The sequence below is a fragment of the Bubalus kerabau genome, chromosome 1 (assembly GCF_029407905.1).
Source record: "Bubalus kerabau isolate K-KA32 ecotype Philippines breed swamp buffalo chromosome 1, PCC_UOA_SB_1v2, whole genome shotgun sequence".
NCBI lineage: Eukaryota > Metazoa > Chordata > Mammalia > Artiodactyla > Bovidae > Bubalus > Bubalus kerabau.
Window position 1 is genome coordinate 250,084,816 of NC_073624.1, and position 26,603 is coordinate 250,111,418.

Genomic DNA, 26,603 nt, shown 5'->3' on the forward strand with positions numbered 1-26,603 from the left:
ACTGCTTTGAACCAATGACAGGAGACTACTGAAGACTGAGGCGGTTTGAGTGAATAGCTTACATTAGAGTGTACATCTGCTGAGCTCCTTTCCCTGGGAGCATTTGAAGAGTCGTCATTAGCAGTAAACACCAACCACGCGAGGCTTCCCTTGAGCCCACAGAGTAGGCGACGTGGTGGCCTTTCATAGCACCCTTAGAAAGGACCATGGTTGGATTTGTGTGAAATTTGGATGAACTGCATCAAAGTGGGGAAAAAAATTTTTTTTAACTATAAAATAGAGGTCAAAGATTGAGTCAAAGGATCTTGGGTGTTTTACATTCCAGCAGTCAAATGGAATGAACATAACTACTGTAAACAGAAGAGTAAAATTATAGAAAGAGACACAGAATAGGATTAAATGTAGACATGAATGAGCCAAACAAAGAAAGGTTCTTCAAGGACATACTCTGGTTTGGTTTGGGTAGATCATTGGTAGTCCAGAGAGCATGAAGGCAGGCTCTAAGGGAACATTCTCCCCACCTGTTCCATTTCCATTGTTTGCAAAGTGAAACATGAAATTGTTTTTCATTCTGTTTCCAGTTGGTGGTTGTCAAGTATACCCAGTTGGTATCTCCAGAATGGTTTTGCCTATTAGTCCTGGCCTAGGTATAAGTGACACAATCAGATGAAAAGGGGAAAATTCAGTCACTAATCAGTTTGTTTAGTCTGCATAGTAACAAAAACTGCTTTAACACTTTATTTGGCCATTTCACCTACTATTTTTTTAATCTACATAGAGTAAAACGTAAAGCCTGATGAATTTTTACACACACATATATACACACTGCTGCTGCTGCAAAGTCGCTTCAGTCGTGTCCAACTCTGTGCAGCCCCATAGACGGCAGCCCACCAGGCTCCTCTGTCCCTGGGATTCTCCAGGCAAGAACACTGGAGTGGGTTGCCATGTCCTTCTCCAATGCGTGAAAGTAAAATTGCTCAGCTGTGACCATGCTAACATCAACCAATCAAGTTATATCTCTGTCACCCCAGAAAGTTTCCTATCACCATAGATCATTTTTGTTTATTTGAGGAGTTTAAATGAAAGCATGAAGTATGTGCTGTTTTCCAGGTATATCAGTAGTTCATTTCTTTTTACTGCTAGATAATAGCATTAATGTGTTTCTTCCGTTGAAGGACATTAGGGTTGTTTGTTTGTTGACTGTTACGAATAAGAAGCTGTTAATAATTTCAGCATTTCTGTTCAAGCCACTTTTTGGGTACATGCACTTTTCTCTTGGATGTATATCTAGGAATGGCATTTCTGGGTTGTAGGGTGGGCTTACATTTAACTGTTTTAAAAATTGCCAAGGAGAGAGTTAGAAGCGTTATATACTCCCATCACTAGTATGATTGTTCCAGTTGCCCTGTATCTTTCCACGTAACTGGTTTTGTGAGTCTTATTTTAATAGCTTTTCTGGTGAATATGTATTAGCATCTCACAAGTTAAAATTTGCATTTCTCTGATGAGTAACCTTTACATTAACTGTTGCTTATTGATCATCAGGGTATCTTTTGTGAATAATATGTTCAAGTCTTTTGCATAGTGTTTGTTTTAGACCATCCATTTATATTTATCAACATATTTACACTTTCCTGTGAACTTGATTCTTCCTTGCAGTTTCTAATTGCGGAGGTGTGGTTTGGAGAGGGAAGTAGAGTATTCCCTTCTTTCCTTTGTATTTATCTTGCTTGGAGTTGCTGACTTTTCTGAGGGTTGGGTTCCTCATCAGTTTAGGAAAGTTCTCAGCCATATCTTTTCAAACATTTCATCTTTGCCCCGTTCTGTCGTGGAATCTAAGTACATATATTATGTTAGAACTTTTGACTGTGTCCCAGAGTGTTTTTTTCACTTTTTTTTTCCTACTTTTCTCCTCTATATGCTTTATTTTGGATATTCTAAATACCTTAATCATAGTTTTCCATTTTGAAATAATTTCAGACATAAAAAATTATAAAATAGTACAAAGTATTCCCATATCAGCCTCCCCAAATATTAACATCCTATAGATGTAGTGTGATTTCAAAACCAGGAAATTAACATTGCTACAGTACAGTTCACTAATCTGCAGACCTTAGTCAGATTTTGCCATTTGCCTTTTTCTAGTCCAGGATCACATGTTGCATTTAGTCCTCATGTCTCCTTAATCTTTTTTAATCTGGGCAGTTCCTTGCTCTTTCTCTTTCATCATCGTGACACTTTTTGTCAGGTTTTCTGTGGAATGTCCTGCAGCTGGGTTCATCTGGTATTTCTTCGTGATTAATTCAAGTTACACCGTCTTAGGAAGATAAGTTTCCTTCTCACTTCATTATTTCAGGAGGCACACGATGTTGATATGTCTCATGATTGTTAACGTTAATTTTGATCACTTTTGTTACAGTGATACTATCAGTTTTCTCCATTGTGAAGTTGCTGTTTCTCCTCTTTGTAATTAATAAGTATTCTTCATATGATTCCAGACTTTTAAAAGGTGTAGTATTTATTTTATTTTTGGCTGTGCTGGGTCTTCGTTGTGGTGCGTGGGCTTCTCATTGCTGTGGTTTCTCTTGTAATGGAGCATAGGCTCTAGGGAGCGTGGGCTTCAGGAGTTGCTGCGCAGCGTGTGGGATCTTCCCGGACCAGGGATCGAATTCGTGTCCCCTGCGTTAGCAGGCAGATTCTTAACCGCTGAACCACCAGGGAAGCTCCAGTTGCAGTCTTTAAAGTTGCTGTTGCTGTATTTCTGTTGTTTGTATTGTCTTGTTCCCCCTCCCTCTACCTCACCTCCTTGGTTTTTAGTCATTTCATCTGACTGGTGGGTGAAAAGTTGTAATAGTTGTAGATAATGTCATCTTCCTAGTTAAGTTTTCTGGCTGACAGCACACCAGCTAGTTGTCTTAATGATGTCCTTGTGTTGATGCTCTCTGGAGACTTGAAACAGTTGCTTCATATAATTTATTCAGCTTTTAAGTAGTTGATTCTGGTGGAAGGGGTTAGTCTGCTTCAAGCTACTGCATCATGTCCAGACCAGAAATCCTCACCTACTTACTTGACCTATTAATGTTTCAGAATATGATCAAATTTACCAAGACAGTATTTTCTTTTCCAGTTCTTGACACCCTGTTTTTATTCCAGTTAATTACCTGACCCTAATTTTGTTTCCTATAACCTACATCAGAATATTCTATGGAATGAAGCAGATAAAAACTAATAATTGGTGCTTTCATTTCATATCTACTGAATACACTGGGGAAAAAGTATTCAAGCTGACACTTCATAATTTATAACAGGTTTCTTGTGGAAGCATTCTTTGTTATGCAGAGCCGATGAGTTTTATTTTCCTTATTCCCTCCTTTGTAGATTTGGTCTGTTTTCCTACGTCAGTGTTGATATTCATTGCAGTTTACTATTAAAGACCATCAGATGCTCCTTGTGCTGTGTGCGCTGTGCTCAGTCACTCAGTCATGTCCAACTCTGTATGACCCCATGGACTGCAGCCTGCCAGGCTCCTCTGTCCATGGGATTCTCCAGGCAAGAGTACTGGAGTGGGTAGTCAGTCCCTTCTCCAGGGGATCTTCCTGACCCAGGGTGCGAACCTGCGTCTCTTATATCTCCTGCGTTGGTAGGCGGGTTCTTTACTAATAGCGCCACCTGGGAAGCCCTAGATGCTCCTTACCACCATCTTTTGTCTATGAGATGGTGCAACAAAACAAGGATTGGTAACTTATGAAGTATTTTTTGTTTTTCCAAAAGGTCTTAACCACAGAGGAACTGAAGGCTGCTCAGACCTCTGTTGCTTATGGCTGTATCAAATATGCTGATCTTTCCCATAACCGGCTGAATGACTACATCTTCTCCTTTGACAAAATGCTGGATGACAGAGGAAACACAGCGGCTTACTTGTTGTACGCCTTCACTAGAATCAGGTAATTGGGGTGCAGCATTTTTAATTTTGAGTCAAATGATGATTTCTACTTTGGATCAGGCATTCCTTATTACATGTTTTCAACGGAGAAGAATATACCTAACGAAGGGGAATGATGGCCATTACCTGATTTTTCAGGTCAATTGCACGTCTGGCCAATATTGATGAAGAGATGCTCCGGAAAGCTGCTCACGAGACTGAAATCATTTTGGACCATGAGAAGGAATGGAAACTAGGCAGGTGCATTTTGCGGTTTCCTGAGGTTCTGCAGAAGATTCTAGATGACTTACTTCTCCACACTCTGTGTGATTATATCTATGAGCTGGCAACTACTTTCACAGAATTCTATGACAGCTGCTATTGTGTGGAGAAAGATCGGCAGAGTGGTGAGTGGCTCATCCAGTCATCAATAGTCATACTGGGGATTGGGCACCAACAGAGGCATTCATTTGAGCTGGATGTGGGTAATTGTCAATTTATTTATGGAAACCCCCCCCCACCCCGTTTCCCCCTAGTTACACAGTAACCCGTATCATATACAACAGACAGAATTGCACTGGCCCTAATACAAGCAGAAACGGAATTCTTAAACAGACTCGTTTCCCCACCCTCAGGCACATGGGCTGGAACCATAAAACTCCAAAGAAACAATTGGAAGGTCACTAGGAATAGGACATTTCCAACAAAAGCAGTGTGGCTGATAGTCACAGAGTCAGCCTTTGGGTTCTTGATAATGAAAACTACCCTTGGAGGAAAAAAATAATACCTCTTTTAGGCTTTTTGCTCTATCGTGTTACATAGTTAATGAAATAGACCGAAGTAATGATTAATAATAATACAGCAAGTAGACATTTCTGAGAGTCATGGTTGAGAACTTAAAATTGCATTAGGAAAAAAAAATCATTATGGTGTTTAAAGTTAATTCAGACCATGAAGCCTAGAACAGAATTAAAAGAAAAAGATAAAATTACAGTCTAGTAGTACAGGCTTTGTATCTTTTATCAGTTAAAAACAGATTTCTTGAACAGAACACCTTTATTTCTTAGATTCTCTCTCTACAGTTTAAGTAAAGATGATTCTAGTTAAAGCCCCCAAAACATATGTTAGGCTATTTACTTCTCAATAAAGTCCAGAAATAGCATAGATTCTTTAACAGTGATTTGTAGAAAAAGTAATTACTCTTTCTCTGTATTCTCAGGAGAAGTCCTGAAGGTGAACATGTGGCGTATGTTGCTGTGTGAAGCAGTTGCTGCTGTCATGGCTAAGGGGTTTGATATTCTGGGAATAAAACCTGTCCAAAGAATGTAATCCTCCTAAGGTTTGAACACTGTGTGTTTTCACCAAAGTGGCCATTAGCATTGTTTGCTTTTTTACAATCATGTGGATACAAAAACAAGTAAAAGGAATTTATCAACTCTCTATAGAACTTGTGGTTCTTTGTCTCTCACAACTAAACTTCTGAAAAGTACTTTCGCTAACTTTAATTAGATAAGGAATCCCATTTATTGACCCCTAATGTAGTCCCCAAGAACACAACCTTCACTGCCATTTATTCTGGAGAAACACATGCTTAATATACATGAATGTTACTACACTGTGCTGCTTCCAAGGGTCTCCCTGCTCAGAGGAGCCTTAGATATGAATGAATTATGACCATAGCTACCATTTACAAACTGGTCTGTACAGAGCCCGTATCCACAGCATAAAGGATACCTTGGGAATAAATATCTAACCAAATAGAGAATAGCAATAAGACAAATTACGAAGAAACCAAGTAGAAGTTCTAGAGGTGAAAAGTATAACTGAAATTAAAGATTTGCTAGAGGGGTCCAACAGCAGATTTGAGCAGATAGAAAAAAAATAAGACAAATTACGAAGAAACCAAGTAGAAGTTCTAGAGGTGAAAAGTATAACTGAAATTAAAGATTTGCTAGAGGGGTCCAACAGCAGATTTGAGCAGATAGAAAAAGGAACTTGAAGAGAGGCCAAGTTTAAATGATAACAGAAAGAATTACATCAGTGCTTAGAATGAAATTTTTAAAGAATGAAAAGAGACTAAGATGACCTTTAGGACACCATCAGCAGTACCAACATATGTATAACAGGAGTCCCAGGTGAGAGGAGAGAAAGAAGCATAAAATATTTGAAGAAATAATGGTTAAAAATTTCTCAAATTTGATGAAAATTTTTAATGTACATATAGAAGAAGCATAGTAAACTCCAAGTAGGATAAAAACAAAGCCTTTTTAAAACACGATCTGGAGAGACAAATTGAAAACTTTGAAAGCAACAAGAAACAAATCACAGTAATTATATTTTCTAGGAACTGCCACATTTCCCACAGAAGCTCTACCGTTTTACATTCCCACCAACAGTGCACAAGGGTTCCAATTTTTCTATTTTTGTCAACACTTTCTGATAGTAGCCATCCTGTTGGGTGTGAGGTGGTATCACGGTTGTGGTTTGCATTTTCCTAATTAGTTAACATTTTGAAAACCGAAGGAAGGAAATAATAAAGACCAGACTGGAGAGGAATGAAATAGAGAATAGAAAAACAAGAGAATCGAAAGAAAATCTGGTTCTAAAGATCAGCAAAATTGACAAACGTTTATAGCTAGACTGGTAAGAAAAAGCTCAAATCACTCAGAAATGAAAGTGGGGCTGTCACTACCAACCTTGCATTATAAAATGTATTATAACTGTACGTAGTCTAGTTGCATGCCAAAAAAATTATAGACCGCATAGGTGAAATTTTAAAAACCTGGAAACACAAAATACCAAAGCTGATTGAAGAAGAAATAGAAAATCTTAATAGACCTAAACAAGTGAAGAGATTGAGTCAATTATTACCAAAAAAATTCCAATAAAATTCCAGGGTCAGGTGACTTCTCTGATAAAAAGAATTAACATCAGCTCTCAAACTTCCAAAAAATAAAGAAGAATCACTACCTAACTCATTCTATAAGGTCAGAAGCCCAGTATTACCATGATGTATAGTTGTTCAGTTGTGTCTGATTGTGGCCCCATGGGATTTCCCAGGCAAAAATTCTGGACTGGGTTGCCATTTCCTTCAGGGAATCCTCTTGACCTAGGAATCAAACCTGGGTCTCCTGCATTGGCAGGCAGATTCTTTCTACCACTCAGTATCAAGGGCTTCCCCGGTGGCACTAGTAAAGAACCTGCCTGCCAGTGCAGGAGATTCAGAGACTTGGGTTCAGTCTCTGGGTCGGGAAGATCCCCTGGAGGAGGGCACAGCAACCCACTCCAGTATACTTGCCTAAAGACCCCAAGGACAGAGGAGCCTGGTGGGCTACAGTCCATAAGGTTGCAGAGCCGGACCCGACTGAAGCAACTTAGCACACATGCATGCACCCTGATACCGAAGCCAGAAACACGGCAAGAGAAGAGAAGCACAGATCGATAGCCCTTGTGAATACAAATGAAAACCTCAAAAGTACTAGAAATCAAATTGAGCAATTTTAAAAGTGTATGTTATGAGCAAATGAGGGGCTCCAACTGTCCTCCCACAAATACATCGAAAATACATTTACAAATGGATTCTTACAGAACACCTACTAAACACCAAAGGAAGTCCTCAAACACCTGAAAGGATGAGAAAGATCTCCACATAACTGGGCAGGAAGAAGGGTGGGAGGAGAGAGGAAGTGGGAGGGAGCTGAAAGGAAAAGTTCCCACACCCTAGGAAGACCGCTCACCTGTGGGGAGAGAGCTTGGACAGAGAAGGAGCTTCAGTGGCTCACAGGAGGGCATGGTAGGTAGAGGCAGGCAGGACAGACAGGTGGTCCGTGCCACCGCCCTGTGAGCCCAGCCTGATGTGCATCTGCGGGTAAAGGCACGGGCTGGGAAACAGGGTTGAGAGGACAGGCCTGCGGAGAGGGCTGGTGCTGGCTGCTTGGAGACACCCTGAAGGGGCTGGAGTACGGTACAGCTGAGCAATCAGGTGCAAGCCTGGCCGCCACAGAAGTGAAGCTCCAGTGTTAAGGGGCCCATTACAGCCTTTTCATCCACACGTCAGCCCCCTGCGCCTTGGCCTCCGGGAGCGTGTGCCCCGCCTGGGCAGGCTTGCAGGTCCCACCTCGGGAGCAGACGCCAGCAGGTTGCCCACGTACAGGGGTGGGGTGGAAAGCACAGCTGAACACAGAGGGCCTGAGGGACATCCGATCAGAGTGGGTGTCCCAAAGCTGTGGGCTTTGCGGGTGCGTGCACGAGGGGGCTGGGTCAGGCCAGGATCTAAGCTGTGGGCTCCCACGTCAGCTCCAGGTGTGGGACTTGCAGTCCTGGGAGACTGAGAGACACCAGGGCTGATTGCCGACACCCCCATGGCTGAGGTCGGGCAGAGGGCAGTGCCCGCGACAGTGAACTTTGTGGGGGAAAGGTGGCACAACAGAGCACACTCCCCAGGGAACAGCTCCAGCAGAGGGATACTCAGCGGCTCCCTCCCAGTGGGAATGTCCGGTCTACCTCACACCACAGCTCAGAAGCCTATCCAGGAACATCTGCCCCAACAACTAAAGAGCAGACCCTGCCCCTAGCAGGGTAGTGACAACTACAGGGCAAAGAGAAGGCCCCGCTCCACAACCAGGGCAGGGTCTGCTCACCACGCAGTCACACCTCCCGTCAAGGGGATTGACAGCCGGCCCACACTACGAGGCGGCAGCCATCCATACCAAAACAGCCCTCACACCCAGAAGATTAACCTATGCAGGCTACACAGGGATGTCCCCACATAAACACAGACCTCCAAGACCACAGTAGATAACTGTTTTTCCTAAACTCATAGTGCAAGAGAAATATAAGTAAAATGAAAACACAGAGGAACCTTTCCCAAATATAAAAGATCAGGAGAACTTCCCTGAAAGAACAATGAAACAGACCTCTTAAGCTTAATAGACACTGAGTTCAAAAGGAGGATAATGAAAATACGGAAGGAATTAAGGAAGGCTATTGGAAGAAATTCACGTGAAATATTCCCTTGGTATCTCCAATTTTCTTGAAGAGATCTCTAGTCTTTCCCATTCTATTATTTCCCTGTAGTTCTTTGCATGGATCACTTAAGAAGGCTTTCTGATCTCTCCTTGCTATTCTCTGGAAGATTACTGTAAAAAGGAACTAGAAACTATAAGGAGGAACTAGGAAAAATTAGAAAATGTATCATGAGCAAATGAGACTATCCAGGAATGTAAGGATGGTTCAACATTTGAAAATAAAGTATACATCATAGTAATCAATTGAGGGTATGGGGAATCCCCACATGAGTATATCAATAGATTGGGAACAAGACAGGGAAATCTGCTTTGGTCTGAAGCTCTAGCCAGGGCAGTTAGGCCAGAAAAAGAACTAAAGGACATTCAGATTCGAAAGGAAGAGGTAAAATTCTCTTTTCACAGATTACACGATTTTATGTATTTTAAAAATTCCTAAAGAATACATACACATATACACAAAGACAACTAATAGAGCTTGTAAAAGCAACAAGGTTGCAGGACACGAAGTCAAAGTACAAAACTTAGTTGTATTCCTATTTTTTTGTTGCATTGCTTACAACAAACAATACAAAAATTAAGAAATCCATTTACAATAGCATCAAAAAGAATAAAATAATTAGGAATGCATTTAGCCAAGGGAGTGTAAGACCTGTACGCTGAATTAAACTACAAAACATGGAAAGAAAATTTTAAAACGTCTAAAAAAATGGAACATTTCATATTCATGGTTTGGAAGACTTATTGTTAAGATGGCATTACTTCCCCAATTAATCTACAGATTCAGCCTATTCACCATCAGTAGAATCCTAGCTAACTCCTTGGAGAATCTGACAAGCTGATCCTAAAGTTCATATGGAATTGAAAGACACCCTGATTAGACCAAAAGCTTGAAAACGAACAGCTGGAGAACTCACAATTCCCAATTCCAAAACTTACTACAAATTAACAGTAAACAAAACCACGTGGGACTGGCATTCAGGATAGACACAGATCAGTGGAACCCAACTGAGTCCAGAAATAAACCCATATTCTATGGTTAATTGATTTTCAACAAGCGTACTAAGCCCATACAATGGAGAAAAGACATCTTTTCAATAAATGGTGCTGGAATCACTAGATTGTTCTTGTTCAATCACTAGGTCACGTCCAACTCTTTGTGACCTCATGGACCGTAGCATGCCAGGCTCCTCTGTCCTCCACTGTCTCCCAGGGTTTGCTCAGATTCATGTCCATCGAGTCAGTGATGCTACCTAACCATCTTATCCTCAAACAATTAAATGCAGAAATACCATATAATAATGCTCCTAGGTATATATTCAAGAGACCTGAAAACATGCTCATTCAAGAACTTGTATACATGTTCATAGCACTGCAGCATTATTCAATACTCACAATAGATAAAAGTAGAAACACCCAAGTATCTATCAACTGATGAATACATAAATAAAATGTGGTAATCTATGCAATGAAATATTATTTAGCCATAAAAGGGAATACTGATACATGCCACAAGATGGAGAAGCCTTGAAAACATTATCTAAATGAAAGAAGCTAGATATAAATTGTATGATTACATTTATATTAAATGTCCAGAATAGGCAAATTCAGAGACAGAAAGGAGATTAGTGGTTGCCAGGGTCTAAAAACAGGGAAAATGGGAAGTGGCTGCTTAGTGGATATATACTTTCTTTATAGGGTGATAAAAATGTATTGAATTTAGGTGGTGGTAACAGTCACTTTAAGAGCTCTCTAGTCTTTCCCTTTCTGTAGTTTGCCTCTATTGCATTGCATTGTTCATTGAAGAAGGCCTTCTTGTCTCTCCTTGCTATTCTCTGGAGCTCTGCATTTAGTTGGGTGTATCTTTGTCTTCAAGAAAACTGGAAATATCAAAGGAAAATTTCATCCAAAGATGGGCACAAAAAAAGACAGAAACAGTAAAGACCTATCAGAAGCAGAAGAGATCAAGACGAGATGGAAAGAATACACAGAAGAACTGTACAAACAAGATCTCAGTGACCCGGGTAACCACGATGGTGTGGCCACTCACCCAGAGCCAGACATTCTGGAGGGTGAAGTCAAGTGAGCCTTAGGAAACACTGCTGTCAATAAAGCTAGTGGAAGTGATGGGATTCCAGCAGCGCTATTTAAAATCCTAAAAGATGACTATCAAAGTGCTGCACTCAATAAGTCAGCAAATCTGGAAAACCCAGCAGTGGCCACAGGACTGGAAAAGGTCAGTCCTCATCCCAATTCCCAAGAAGGGTAGTACTAAAGAATGTTCAAACCACCAGATAACTGCACTCATCTCCCAAGCTAATAAGGTTCTGCTCAAAATCCTTCAAGCTGGGCTTCAGCATTACGTGAACTGAGAGCTTCCAGATGTCCAAGCTGGGTTTAGAAAAAGCAAAGGCACCAGGGATCAAATTGCCAACATTCACTGGATAACAGAGAAAGCAAGGGAATTCCAGAAAAACATCTATCTCTGTTTCATTAACTATGCTAAAGCCTTTGACTGTGTGGATCATAACAAACTGTGGAAAACTCGTAAAGAGACGGGAATACCAGACCATCTTACCTGTCTCCTATATGTGGGTCAAAAAGCAACAGTTAGAACCCTGTATGGAACAACTGACTGGTTCAGGACTGAGAAAGGAGTATGACAAGGCTGTTTATTTAACTTATACACAGAGCACATCACACGAAATGCCAGGCCAGATGAGTTACAAGCTGCAATCAAGATTGCCGGGAGAAACATCGACAACCTCAGACATGTGGATGATATCACTCTAATGGCAGAAAGTGAAGAGGAACTAAAGGACCTACTGATGAGGGTGAAGGAGGAGGATGAAAAAGCCAGCTTAAAGCTAAATATTAAAAAAACTAAGATCATGGCATCCGGCCCCATCACTTCATGGCAAATAGAAGGGGAAAAGGTAGAAGCAGTGACAGATTCCCTCTTCGTGGGCTCTAAAATCACTGCAGATGGTGACCGCAGCCTTGAAATTAAAAGACGATTACTTCTTGGCAGAAAAACTATGACAAACCTAGACAGTGTGTTAAAAAGCCACTCTGCTGACAAAGGTCCATGTAGTCAAGGCTGTGGTCTCTCCAGCAGTCACACATGGTTGTGAGAGCTGGATCATAAGGAAGGCAGAGAGCTGAAGAATTGAGGCTTACAAACTGTGGTGCTGGAGAAGACTCCTTAGAGTTGCTTGAACAGCAAGATCAAACCAGTCAATCTTAAAGGAAATCAATCCTGAATACTCATTGGAAGGACTGATGCTGAGGCTGAAGGTCCAATACTTTGGTCACCTGACGCAAATAGCTGACTCATAGGAACTTCGCTGGTGGTTCAGATGGTAAAGAGTCTGTCTACAAAGTGGGAGACCTGGGTTCGATCCCTGGGTCGGGAAGATCTTCTGGAGAAGGAAATGGCAATCCACTCCAGTACTCTTGCCTGGAAAATCCCATGGACAGAGGAGCCTGGTAGGCTACAGTTCATGGGGTCGCAAAGAGTCGGACATGACTGAGCGACTTTACTTTCACTCCACTTTTCACTTTCATTGAAAAAGACCCTGATGCTGGGAAAGATTTAAGGCAGAAGGAGAAGAGGGTGACAGAGGATAAGATGGTTGGATGGCATTACTGGTGCAATGGACATGAACTTGGGCAAACTCTGGGAGATGGTGGGGGACAGGGAGGCCTGGAGTGCTGCAGTCCGTGGGGTCTCAAAGAGTCAGACACTTTTCTCTACAGAAAAGTCCATGCAGCAACAAAGACCCAGCACAGCCAAAAATAAATAAATAAAATTATATATTAAAAAAAGAAGTTCTTACACAGAAGAATATTATTCAGCCACTAAAAAGGAACTCTCTGGAGGGACTTTCCTGGTAGTCCAGTGGTTGAGAGTCTGTCTTGCAATGCAGGGAACATGGATTTGATCCCTGGGCTTCCCCAGTAGCTCAGCTGGTAAAGAATCTGCCTGCAATGTGGGAGACCTGGGTTCAATCCCTGGGTTGGGAAAATGCCCTGGAGAAGGGTAAGGTTACCCACTCCAATATTCTGGCCTAGAGAATTCCATGGACTGTATAGTCCAAGGGGTCACAAAGAGTTGGACACGACTGAGCGACTTTCACTTTTCAGTTTCAGGGAACTAAGAGCCCACATGCAGCAGAGCAACTAAGCTTCCAAGCCACAAATAGGGGGTCCGTGTGCTGCAACGATCCCCTGTGCTGCAACTAAAACCTGATTCAGTCAAATAAGTTAATTTTTTAAAAGAACAAAGGAACCCTTGGTTGACATATAATCCAGCAATCTCACTCCTGGGCCTATATCTAGACAACGCTATAATTGGAAAAGATACATGCATCCCTATGTTCACAGCAGCACCTTTCATAAGAGCCAAGACACGGAAGCAAACTAAACGCCCACTGACAGAGGAATGATAAAGATGTGTAACAGAATACCACTCAGCCATAGGAAAGAATGAAATAATGCCACTTACAGCAACACGGGTGGATTCAAGAGGTTATCATACTAAGTGAAATAAGTCAGAAAGAGAAAGACAAACACCATATGACATTGCTTACCTGTGGAATCTAATGTATGACACAAACGAGCCTACAAAACAGAAATACACACAGACATAGCGAACGGGCTTGTGGTTGCCAAGGTGGGTGGGAGTGGGGTAGGGAAGGATTGGGAGTTTGGGATTAGAAGATGCAAACTATTATATATAGGATGGATAAACAACAAGCTCCTACTGTATGGCACAGGGAATGACATTTAATATCCTATGATATACCATAATAGGAAAGACTATGAAAAGGAATGTATATATGTATAACTGAATCACTTTGCTGTATAGCAAAAACCAACACAACATTGTAAACCAACTACACTTCAGTAAAATAAACTGAAAGAAAAAAAGAGATGCCAGAGAGCTTATTTTGCCTCCCTACCAGCTAGGGACACGGTGAGAAGGTGGTCATTTACAAGCCAGAAAGAGACAGCTCTCTTTCTGGTGGTTGACCAGAAACCGACCATGGAACACACTGGCACCCTCATCTTGAACTTCCAGCCTCCAGAACTGTGAGAAAACGTGCTTCTCTAGAATAAGACTGAATAAGCTTTTTGAGAATTTCTTGTGTGTCAATCACTAATTCTGTAGGGGGAACGGAGTGAGAGGTGAGCACCTCACCCAGGGAGGTAGTGAGCAAACACCAATGGAATCCCAACTAAGGGAACTGGACCATTCTCCAAGGCCCAGATACTAAAAAAAGAGACAGTTCTCTTTTTCACTTAACATGCTATATTAGATATGTGATTGGGAATTGAGTACTACTTTGGGTTTTAGTCATGTGTTAGTAAAAAGGTATTACATTCTGCCTTGAAGAATACATTGATATATATGCACACAGAACGGTAAATTTTGTCTGTGATGTTTTGTAGGTACATTGATCCAGGTGTGCCAGACTGACATTCTGCAGTAGACACCTGTGGCCAAAAGGTTTCCTATTCACCAACGACCCCACCCACCAGTTAGACAGGGCATGTGATTAGTCCTGGCCAATGGGCTGTGAGAAGAAATGACTGTGTGAAGCCCTGGGACCCAACACAGAAAAAGGGATGTGAGCTCTCCATGTCATTTCTTCCCTTGTGGTAGTGTGGTAACAATGGGAACCCTCTTGTTTCTCATGTCACAGCCACAAGATGTTGGTGCTGAGCCTCGCAAGTGACTTTGTAGAACAAACCTTCCATAGATCTTCAATGGACATGAAATGCAGGCAAGTAGGAATAAGCTGTTCAGATGTAACTGCAGACCTTCATCATATTGTGCACCAGAGAGGAACAATATTAATGCTTATTGATGAGAGCTTCGTGTTGCTAACTTGAATGCCTATTTTACAGATAGTACACTTATAGTATGACATTTATAGTATCTCCTGATATAATAGGCTTTATGAGTCCTGTGTTTCTTCCAAGTTCTGCTTGCACAACAAACTTCTGGCTGTATTTGAGATGCAGTGGCCAACTGAAGCAGGTACTGTTGATGCCTAATATCGCCTAGACTCACCTTGGAGCTCACCTGCAGCTGTGGGTGGTAAGCAGCTTCCAGTACGGTTGCAGCTCCCCACTCTGAATGCCAGCTTCTCCACCTGAGGGCTGTGTGAAGCATCAGGGGAATCTGCTGAGCCATGCACAGGAGCAACTCAAAGGATAAGACCGTTAATGCCTCAGAAACAACCCCTGACAATGGGGGAAGGAAGAATGGTGGGTGACTGCACCAGCCTCCCAGCCTGTGCTGGAACAATTCTGAGATGACCTGTACAGTTCTTCAGAGGGTAATCAGAACAATTGAGCTCTAATCATGCACTGTGCTAATCTGCTCAATAATGACTCCTTTCTGGACTTCCCATGCTGGCCCAGTGGTTGAGACTCTACCTCAACGACCCATGTAGGGGACATGGGTTTGATTCCCTGATGCAGGAAGATTCAATGCGGACAAACACCCCTTGTGAGAAGAGTAAGAACCTCTAAGGAGAGTGTTTTATGTGAACCATCCACCTCAGGAACCATACATTGCACTCTCTGACTCCTTGTCCACATTTCAACACACAGACTTCGAGCCCACATTCAGGAGTCATTTTGACCAGAAGAGAAAACCAGACCTGATGTTGCTATCCATGAATTTGAATTATGAAGACTCCTGGTCCATGATGAAATGAAAGCTTTGCTGTATGCACCCTGCCTGACATTTGCCTTAATTTTCAGGAACGTTTTGTCTCTAGCTGGACCAAGCATTTAGTCCCACTCACAGAGAGGTCCATTGGTTGCTTACACCACCTACCTACGCCATCTCCCATGGCTCCTAGTTGAGCCCCAAGCAAGCTCCAGTAGCTTAACTGGCCCCATTGGTGTTGATGTCCATGGTTCTGATACAAAGAGTATGCCTCTGCATTGACACCTGTTTTGCTGTCTGTGGTGCTGCCTAATGGTTCTTTTTTATGCTCAGGAAGATGCTGCACATTTAAAGAGCAGATTTTTGAGATACAGACTAAAATTCAACTATAAACATGAGATTTTGGCTTTTGCTGATGTATTATAGGGGCTTCCCAGGTGGTGCTGTCAAATGAAGGAGACATTAAAGACAAAGGTTCGATCCCTGGGTTGGAAAGATCCCTGGAAGAGGGCATGGCAACCCACTCCAGTACTGTTGCCTTGGGAATCCCATGGGTAGAGGAGCCTGGAGGGCTACAGTTCATAGGGTTGCAAAGAGGCGGACACAACTGAAGTGATTCTGGACAATGTGTTAAAGGATTTAGGACTCTGGCCTACGTGTCCCCATTCATGCTGAAGAGTCAATACTTTCTTGTTGTCTTATATTCTCAGAACAGGTTTTAGGATTTAGCACAGCTGATGGAAAAGAGCAGAGCTAAATAGAGAGAAACCAGGGCTGTAGCTTGCAGGCTATTAATCACACCAGGGGAGCCACTATTTCTTTGGCAATCCCTGGCTTGGAATTGTCCTCTTTTTGACTTCCTATGTCCTTTCTAGCAGAAAGTCCTGTGGATTCTATCTTCTAAACAGCTCTTAGATTAGGCTGCTTCATCACCTCCACCAACACGTCCATGACAATGATGATCATCACACCACCATCACCACCCTCACCCCTCTGCTTCTACTTACCATCACTTCTTGTTGGAATCATCCCTCTAGGATAAAAACTTCCAAGTGGCATAACTAAGTGGAAGTATAGGTATGTTGTTTAAGGATTTGACAGCTGTACCAAGGAGCATTTCCATCAACCTCGTAAAAGAGGGTCAGAGCCATGTCTAGGTCGCTAAAGCACTACCGGCAATACAGTTCAATTAAAAATTGACCAAAAGAAATACTGAGTTGGCCACAAAATTGATTCAGATTTTCTACTTTACTGAAAAACCCAAATGAACTTTTTGGCCAACCCAGTACACTGAGAAACTAAACAGGGGGTTCTCTGGTGATCTAGTGGTTAGGATGCCACACTTTCACTGCAGTGGCCTGGATGCCCTCTCCTGTCAGGAAACTGAGATCTGCAAGCTGTGTGCTGCGGCCAAAAGTTTTTATTTAAAAAAAAATGCTAATGCTGGACTTCCCTGGTGACACCATGGATGGGAATTCGTCTGCTAGTGCAGGGGATTCAGGTTCAATCCCTGATTGGGGAAGATTCCACATACCTGGGAGCAGCTATACCCACGTGCCACAACTGAGGCCGCACTCTTAAGAGCGGGTCTGCAGTAACTACTGATGCCCCCCTAGTGTCGAGAGCCTGCGCTCAGCAACAAGAGAAGCCACTGCTCACTGCAACTAGAGAAAGCCCTAGCAAAGCAGCAAAGCAATGAAGACCCAGCATGGCCAAAAATAAAATAAATCGTAATTTTTTTAAAGATTTTAAGAAAATGCTAATGCTTATATAGAGCACTTAACACATACCATAGCTGAGACAAGGGTATGTGGTGCTTCAAAACAAACCTTTGAGGTAGGTTCTGTTTTACAGAAGGAATAATGAGACCCAGGGATGTCAAGACACTTGCTCAAGTTCAGATAAGACGCTCAGAGAAGGTCAGATAAAGCTTTCGGGGACTACACAGGAAGCGAGTGGCAGAGTAGGGACAGAAACCGAAGTTTGTCTCCCCCTCTCCTGCCAAGGAGATTCCCCCTTTCTTACACCCCTAGAGAACTGTCAGGGGTCTCTGAGAAAGCAGAGGTGGGGAAGAGAGAAAGGGACGCCTACAATGGAGCAAGCAGCTGGAGAGGGCTGGGAAGAGGGGCTTTTGGGGCTACCGGGTCGCCATAGCGAGTGTGATGCAATGACGCCCATCGCTGCGTCAAAGGGCGGCTCCAGGGATGCGGGCACTGCGGCAGAGCCCGTCCCCACCGCCCGCGCCCACCTCGCCCCTGCAGCCTGCCGCGGCTAAGCCAGCAGGCAACAGCTGCTGCTAACCTTCCTCCAGCATCAGGACCACCGCCTGGAACCTCCAGTGACCCCTGAAAACATCTCTGCCACAGGTGACCCCTGACAACCACGCCCAGGTACCGGCCGTCCCTGACAACCACTCCAAGCCATCGGTAACCCCTGACAACCGCCGCCAGCCACCCCCACCCCTACCCCGGTCCCGGAGCGCCCAGGGCGCACCATGAAGTCGGCGGTGGGCTTGCGTCGTGGCGGGTCTGGCGGCCGTGGGGGCGGCGGCTGGGGCGGAGGGCGCGGGGGCGGAGGCGGAGCGGGCAAGGGAGCAGGAGGCGACGGCGGCGGCCCGGGAGGCAAGGGCGGCTTTGGGGCGCGGACGCGCGGCTTTGGTGGCGGCCGGGGCCGGGGGCGCGGTGGCGCCGGAGGAGATGGCCGGGGGGACCGCGGAGGCGGCGGGCAGCTGCGCGGCGTGGCCAAGAACAAGAACCGCCGCAGGAAGAGCGTTTTGACGGTGTCGGTGGAACCGCACCGGCACGAGGGCGTCTTCATCTACCGCGGGGCGGAGGACGCGCTAGTCACGCTGAACATGGTGCCGGGCCAGTCGGTGTACGGCGAGCGCCGGGTCACGGTGACCGAGGGCGGCGAGAAGCTGGAATACCGCACGTGGAACCCCTTCCGCTCCAAGCTGGCCGCGGCCATCCTGGGCGGGGTCGACCAGATTCACATCAAGCCCAAGTCCAAAGTGCTGTATCTGGGTGCCGCCTCGGGGACCACCGTGTCCCACGTCTCCGACATCATCGGCCCGGACGGCCTGGTCTACGCGGTTGAGTTCTCCCACCGCGCTGGCCGGGATCTCGTCAACGTGGCCAAGAAGCGAACCAACATCATCCCGGTCCTCGAAGATGCGCGGCACCCGCTCAAGTACCGCATGCTCATCGGCATGGTGGACGTGATCTTCGCCGACGTGGCACAGCCGGACCAGTCCCGCATCGTGGCTCTGAACGCCCACACCTTCCTGCGCAACGGAGGCCACTTCCTCATCTCCATCAAGGCCAATTGCATAGACTCCACTGCGTCCGCCGAGGCGGTGTTCGCCTCTGAGGTGAGGAAGCTGCAGCAGGAGAATTTAAAGCCTCAAGAGCAGCTGACTCTGGAGCCCTACGAAAGGGACCACGCTGTGGTGGTCGGGGTCTATCGGCCTCTTCCTAAGAGCAGCGGCAAGTAGCCACCCAGCTCGGGCTGTCCCTGAGATGTGCCCAAGACTGTACTGTGCTCCGTGTTACCATTCGTTTTCTTCGTGCACTGTTTTTCTATTAAATGACATAAAGAAACAGTACCCAGGTGTATCAGTGAGGCCACACTGAGTTATCCCCACATCTCCAAATCCACCAAACCCTAAAATAGCTAAGATACCTGGTGAAAGGGGTCCATAAAGGAGTAACAGCTTGGGGACTGTGCTTACTCCAGCCACTCAAAATCCTGACTGTCAGGGCCCATCTTCACATGTACTTCCTCATCACAGGGGCTGGGGAAATGGGCTTATAAAATCATCTTTGGAAGGCGAGGGTAGGGGGGCCAGCTGGAGCACTTCCTACACGTTGACACATCAGGTGACCAAGCCTGACTCCAGGGAGTGGCACTGGGACTAACACACCCCATCTGACTCCAAGCCAGAGTTCTAATCATAATAAATAGTCAATACTTTTCTCTTCAGGCTTCCCTGGTGGCTCACTGTTAAGGAATCCGCCTACCAATGCAGGAGACGTGGGTTCAGTCCCTCAGTCTGGAATATCCCCTGGAGAAGAAAATGGCCGTCCAGTTTGGTATTCTTGCCTGGGAAATCCCAAGAACAGAGGAGCCTGGTAGGCTACAGTCCATGGGGTTACAAAAGAGTTGGATATGACTAAGCAACTAAACAACAACTTTCCTCTTCAAATAAGATCTTTTGCATTTGCTGGTATGTGTAATGGGGCTTCTTAGGTGGCTCAGTGGTAAAGATCTGCCTGCTAATGTAGGAGACCTGGGTTCAATCCCTGGGTCAGGACCATCCCCTGGAGAAGGGAATGGCAACCCACATGAGTATTCTTACCTGGAAAATTTCATGGACAGAGGAGCCTAGCAGACTACAGTCCATGAGGTGGCAAGGAGTTGGACACAACTGAGTGACTGAGCACACGGTATGTATAGTGAGAACGCCAGCCCCAGAGTGGCTTTGTTACCATTACCCTTTTACACAAGAGGCAACAGAGCTTCTGAAGGTAAACTGGTTGCTCAAATTTGCACAGCCAGATGGAACTCAATTGCCAGTCTTTGGAGCTCATAATCCATTGCTATTTCTTGTACACCAGTAGGATCTTACCTCTCCCCGACAGGGCCCATGCTAAAGAGACCGTACAAATCCTAACACAAAGACATGGATTAGGACTCTCTTGACTCCTCTGTGTTCTTTCTCTCCCTCCTGATACCACCCTTTACCTTTTTTTGGCCATGCCACATGGCTGGTGGGAATCTTAGTTCTGTGGCTAGGGATTGAACCTGGGCCCTCAGCAGTGAGAGTGTGGAGTCCTAATCACTGAACCACCAGAGAAGTCCCCCTTCTCTTAGATTTCAAAATAGTAATACAGGGTATGAAGGTAGACTGTGAGTCTACCTAACACAGTATTCCCAGTGCAAGGCATAACACATTCAAAGTGGCATCACCAAGGGCCTGAGAAATACCAGGAAAATGACTCTCAGAAAGTATCTGTCTCTGAGAGGCAGTTCCTGCAGATCCTGAAGTTCAGTACATCAACTCTGGCTCTCCACACCAGCCCAAAGGGAGCAGGAGAGTGAACAACCCCAGGAGAGCTGTGAATGTTCCAAACCAGGCTTTTAAAAGGGCTTTTATTTATTCGTTCACTCATCCATTCAAGAACTCCCCACTGCCAATTGCCAAAGTCCTGGATATTTCATCCGGGAATGACTGGTCCCTAATGCATCATTTGGAAAGCGGGTCCACCTTCCTAAAGGTGTGCTCATACAGAGACTATGGGTGGTCTGCGTTTTCTGAGGATACACTTCCTTCACACAGGAAGAAGATAAATCAGATTTTTAAATGGCCACCCTTCTGCTCCTCCCCTCCACTTCCCTATCATTCACTCACTCACACACACACACACACGCGAGCTACAATGCAGGGGGAGAGCTACCATTCAGATTTGTTGGCCAGACTGACTCAGGAAGAAGAGGGTGAATAGAGTAAATGTCTGCAAGACCCCAATCCAGGCATTTCCATAAACAGTGTGAACTCTTCATTAAAACCATGAAAAGCCAGGATCATTTCTATTTAACAGATGAGGAAACTGAAGTTCGGAGAGATGACATGACTCGCTTCAGATCCTCCAGTAAGACTCACAGCCAGAAACCAAACCCACAGGAGTCTGACTCCAAAAGCCCTTTCTCCAATCCTAAGCTAATGGATTCATGGCTGAGATGAAACCTGGAGGCTGAAAAAAAACAGCGGGGAAAAAAAAAAGAGGACTTCCTTGCTGGTCCAGTGGGTTAAGACTCTATGCTTCCATTACAGGGGGCACAAGTTCAATCCTTAGTCAGGGAACCCCACATGCTGGGTAGAGTGGCCAAAAAATTTTTAAAAAGCGAGAAAAAACCCTGAGGCTGATAATGGACTCCCAGGAAACAGGATGATTACTTCCAGAATCTTAAGGGATCCGGTCCTTCCTCAGAGTCAGCTCAGCCTCAACAAGGAGCTTTTGGAGCCTCCATACAGGGTTTCTGTCCTTCCAGACTGAGGAAAGGGCAGGGGAACCTTGGCCTCTTTCCTTGGTGTGAGCATTCCCACATATACACAGACAATTTATAGTTAATGTGTGAAGCTGCTTGACGTGGGACCATCAGTGGAGAAATGGCATTAAAAAAAAAACTCATAAAGAATGTCTCTGAGCTCTGGATGGGTCTTTGGGCCAATGGGATGAGATGGTATATCCCAGGAGAAATATGGGAATAAGGACTAAGGGAATGTAGGGAGGGAAGCTGAAACCTGGTTTTGGAGGATAATGGCAGGAAGGAAGTATGGGACTGTAACTCCCATGGGCAGCGAGGTTCCAGGACACAGGTAGCATCTGACCTGCTTGGGTCCCCAGAAGGCATTAAATTTGGGGTGCTTAGGTGTCTTAGACTGTTGAGGCTGTATAACAAAATACCACGGTCTGCATAGCTTCAATAGACATGTACCTTCTCCCAGTTCTGGAGGCTGGAAGTCCAGGGTCAAGGTGCTAGCAGGGTTGGTTTCTGGTGAAGCATCTCTCCTTGGCTTGTCAAGGGCTGCCTTCTCCCTGGGTCCTCACGTGGTCTTTTCCGTGTGTGCACAAGGGAAATGAGAGAGATAGGGGTGGTGGGGGGGAATCTGTGGACTCTTCCTCTTCGTAGAAGCACTCCAGCCCTGTCAAATTACAGCTCCACCCTTATGACCTCCTACAACGCTAATTACCTCCAGAAAGTCCCCATCTTCAAATACAGTCACATTTGAGGGTTAGGGCTTCAGTGTTTTAATTTGGGGAAACACAATTCAGCCCAAAACACTAGGGACTGGATGGTAACTTTCTGCTAAAATGCCCGTCTTATTGGCTTCTGGGAAATGACTGCGAAAAGCAATGTACAACTGAAGTACCTGCACAGAACACTGCACATCATCCCTTCCTCCCATCTTTCCTCCTGTTATGAGTGTAAGATAACCGAGAATTAACAGTTAACATAAAGGCTGTGGGTTGGAACGGTGCTGGTGGGTGGGTGGGGTGGGAGTGGTGGGGAGGGAAATTAGTTGAGCTTCCAAGAGGGATTGGTTCAAGCTGGAAGCTGGGTAGAATCTGCTGCTGAGTTTCAGAGAATCAGGAGTGACAAGAGCCATGGTTGAGCCCAGCCCAGCAGATGCAGTGAGGCTGGAGGCTGATACTCAAAGAGCAGGTGAGATGGACCCTGAGTCAAACAGTGTCAACAGAAACCAGTGGGAAGAACCCACAGACCTCAGCCTTCCACACGCCCTCACTATGATGTCCGTCAGCTTCCTCCACCCTGATGCCTCTGGGGCTGAGGGGAGGAAGAATGAGGAGGGAGAAGAAAACCTTTGTCCAAAAGGGACTGTTTTAAGCCAGAAGAAACCAACTTCTTTTCAAGTGGTAGTTTCCCTCCCAGCTGCAAATCCTCAACCAGGCAAGATGCTTTAACCCCATCTGAGCTGCAGTGAATATGTTTGAATTCTACTACACTCGTATTTATCAATCACTTATGATGTCTCAAGCATAAAGCACTTATTTGATTGCAAAGTGTTGTTTTTAAATTAATCACGAGAACAAACATACCAGAAAATACTGAAATGGAAATGTTCAGATTAATGTTGGCTGTAAAATGAATACTGGTGTCAGAACCACTCAAAATGTCTGTGTTGCTGGAGTAGAGAGCGTGTAAGAGCCCCTGACCAGTGACCTGCCCCTTTTTCTTCCCACCCCTGGTTCTGCCCCCACACCCTGAAGGAATGCACACATATGTCTGCAAATAGACTCCCAGCCCTCAAATCCAAGATTTGATCCTGCCCCTCAACAGCCTTCTTTAAGCCCCTTGGGACTGGAGTTGCAAACTGGGAGGATGGTCCCCTCAGGAGGACTGGCCTGGGGAAGACTTGGCCCCGATGCATGATCTAGAAGGTGGGGGCGTGGGCTCCCGGGGGCATGGCACTCGGCCACTATGGACTCCTTGCCCTGTGGGCCAAGGTGCAGACAGAGGAAGGCCAAGGTGCAGCCCTCAGTATGTGGGGCCCTGGGCTGGGGCCCGGATTGCTGAGATCTGAGAGTGGCCCCTCCACCCAATTGAATCTGTGCTCCTCCTTAAGGAGGCAAGTCTAACTCTTTCTTCCTAGTAGTCTTTCCCGGCTCTTGGGCTCACAGGAAGTTCCTCCTGATTCACGTTCTGATGGAGACAACATTTACGGTGCACATGGTGTGTTCCAGTTGCCTCTAGACACCTTGTTTCACTTAATCCTCATAGCACCCCCTGGGAGGCAAGTGTCATCATTCCCACATCACAGATGAGGAGGCTGAGGGTCAGGAAAGTGACAGGAATCACCCAAGGTGCAACAGAGCTGGAGAATATGAGATCTGGGTTGTTGCGAAGAACTGTATTCTTTCTCTAAGTCAATGAAATTAAAACCAGGCGCTCTAGGGGAAAGAAGGCCTGACATCTGTTTTCGGTTAAGCCCCCCAGCTGATTCTAATGTGCGTCCAGGGCTGACACGACTATTTTACCCCATACTGTTCTTGCTGTTGATTGGCAAGGGCAGAATAAGGACAGCACTTTGAATCGCTAGAAGATGACAGCTTTTCTGCGGAGTCTCTATGACAGGCCAGGATACCCCTTGAGATTCCCAGGAGGAGGAGGGTTGAAGTCTGTGAATGAAGTTACTGGTGTTCCTGCCTCTTTAGCCCCTGATTGAGAACTGCCCGCTAATCTTCTTTGTAAGGAGGTCAGCTGAGCTGGGAGAGAGAGCTGAGCTGCCAGGTGCAGGAGGAGTTCAAAAGGCAAGGAGGCAAAAATGAGAGACTTTGGTCTTTAATCACTTACTGTGATGGAATGGGCACTCGTGGTAAGGAACCTGCCTGCCAGTGCTGGAGATATAAGAGACATGGGTTCACTCCTTGGGTCAGGAAGATCCCCTGGAAGAGGACATGACAACCCATTCCAATATTCTTGCCTAGAGGGCCTTGGTCCATAGGGTTGCAAAGAGTCAGACACGACTGAAGTGACTGCGCATGCAGTGTGATGGAATAAGCAAGCAGATAAAATGGGAGAGAGCGCCAACTCCCCTGTTCCACATTCCCCCATGGAAAGGCACCCCAGCTGAGAGTCAGTGGCATCAGAGCTATGTAGGGATGTCTTACTGCTGAAGGCGCCCTGGAACCAAATGCTCCAGCGTTTTATGGATCCTGACGCCTCTGGTGAGGGGACAAGGGGGAAAGGCTGGGAGCGGAAAAGTTTTCAAGATTCTCCCCTTCGCGCATAAGGAAGCAGAAGTCCTCAGATAGAAACCTATAAGGGACTTACCTGGTGGTCCAGTGGTCAAGACTGACACTTCCACTGCAGGGAGCAAGGATTCAACTCCTGGTCGGGGAACTATAAGATCCCACATGCCACTCACATCAAAACAAAACAAAAAAACATTTTGGAATGAAGGTGATGGATAGGAATGGCCCTAAGTCCTTGACTGCAACCCCCTTCAGGAACAGGAGCTCGCAGGCTGTGCCCCAGGTCTGGCGCGCGAAGGGCAGCTTCCCCCCTGGTCCCACCAGGTATTCTGGGTAAAGCCTTCTTAATTGCCTGTGGTCAGGCCTGAAAAATCAATCACACATCGATCCTTAACCAGAAGCTGATTCTGCAATGCCTATATCCTCATCCAAGCTCTGAATAGTGTTCCCAATTTTTCCTGTCTCTTGAGCAAAAAATTTGTTTCTTTTTTTACCTTTCCATTTTTCGCTTATTTCTCATGTGTTCCATTTCCACTCCCTGGGGGCCAGCAAGCCCCACATCATCAGCTATGGCTCCAGGCCCACTGCCTCCAGCCGAGCCTCTGCCTGGAGAACTTGGGTGCCTAAGAACATTACACAGGAGTTCTTGGTATGCGCAGTAGCTGTTGAGCATGGCAGAACATGAGAAGAAGAGCTGAGATTGTTTTTATGGAGCACATTTGTCTTTCTTACTTTTCATGTGATTTTAATCTTCCCCCACTTTTCCTCTCCACTTGTTTTGTCCACCTCACTGCCTTTAGGAACCCCAAGTCCAACAATCATTCAACCCCTGAGGACTTCCAACTCTCTGACCTTTTCACCATCCTTTCAACTCCCTTGCTTAAGTCTTCATTTGCCTCTTTACAGATTTCATGGTCTATAGCCACTTCCTTGCTTAATGTTCTGTTCCTGTCTGTCTGCATTTGTTGGCAAACTGGCCAGTTGTTTTCTGAACGTATCTGTTTCTTGTAGTAAATTATCAAATGAAAACAGCTGCCAGTATATCCTACTAACACTCGTTTCCAACTTCTCCTAAGGTCACACATTCAATGGCACGTTACCTACCTTCCAAGTTGTCAGGTGACCAAAGTTTCACTTCTTCACAAGATCAATCACCATCCTTCTATCCTCTGATAGCAGTTTCTTTGCCACCTGCTGCCAGTCCCTAATCCAGGGCCTCGAGTTTTATTTAGATTTCTGTTCAATAGCATTTACTGCTGGTACCAACATTTATACCAGTTGGGATGGGTATATCAGATGGCTTATGTCATGGTAACAAATGTCCAAAGTCTGTGCCTAAATGACCAATTTGTTTTCTTCCTCATACTACCTTCATTACTTTGTGGGGGGGGGGGCGTTGAGGGAGAGTTTTAGAGGGATGACTAAGTTAATTTTAGTTACTTAGGGATCTAGGCTAAGAGACCAGCTACCATCTTGAATACTGCTGGCTGTCAAGAGAGAAAAGATGGCTCCAGAAGGTCTCAGACCGGTGATTATGTGTTCTAGCCATGACGTGGTAGTTCCAACCACAACTCACTCACAGGTGGGCTAGAACCAATCATATGAACTTTCTCAACCACAAGGGAGCCATAATGGTTGACAGTTTAATAAATTAAAGCCCAAATACTATGATTATAAGCTATAATAATATTTTT

General features: G+C 45.1%; 2 protein-coding genes and 1 long non-coding RNA gene across 8 annotated transcripts in view; 2 read left to right on the plus strand and 1 right to left on the minus strand.

The window, feature by feature from the left end:
- Window positions 1-5,369, plus strand: part of RARS1 (arginyl-tRNA synthetase 1) — a 198,172-nt gene extending 192,803 nt beyond the window's left edge. For both annotated transcript variants that reach the window (XM_055562771.1, XM_055562762.1), the window contains 3 exons: window positions 3,772-3,944; window positions 4,082-4,329; window positions 5,142-5,369. In XM_055562771.1, the coding sequence (XP_055418746.1) occupies window positions 3,772-3,944; window positions 4,082-4,329; window positions 5,142-5,251 (531 nt within the window). In that variant the 3' untranslated portion in view covers window positions 5,252-5,369. The remainder of the gene's footprint in view (window positions 1-3,771; window positions 3,945-4,081; window positions 4,330-5,141) is intronic.
- Window positions 1,693-25,999, minus strand: LOC129638209 (uncharacterized). Of its 5 annotated transcripts, XR_008707740.1 has the most exons (5): window positions 24,989-25,999; window positions 22,130-22,247; window positions 16,639-16,692; window positions 15,026-15,114; window positions 1,693-1,823 (listed from the first exon to the last, which is right to left on the minus strand). It is a non-coding gene; the product is annotated as an uncharacterized LOC129638209 (long non-coding RNA). The 5 variants fall into 5 exon arrangements; XR_008707742.1 differs by lacking the exon at window positions 15,026-15,114 and having other exon boundaries at window positions 1,718-1,823; XR_008707741.1 differs by lacking the exon at window positions 1,693-1,823 and having other exon boundaries at window positions 14,126-15,160.
- Window positions 18,126-19,300, plus strand: FBLL1 (fibrillarin like 1). Its single transcript, XM_055562781.1, has one exon. It carries the CDS (start codon window positions 18,126-18,128, stop codon window positions 19,122-19,124), a length of 999 nt encoding a protein of 332 aa, XP_055418756.1. The 3' UTR covers window positions 19,125-19,300.
- Window positions 26,000-26,603: the final 604 nt, after the last annotated feature.

Coding starts and splice junctions, on each gene's coding strand:
- FBLL1 (XM_055562781.1), top strand. CDS start 18,126: ATGAAGTCGGCGGTGGGCTTGCGTCGTGGCGGGTCTGGCGGCCGTGGG.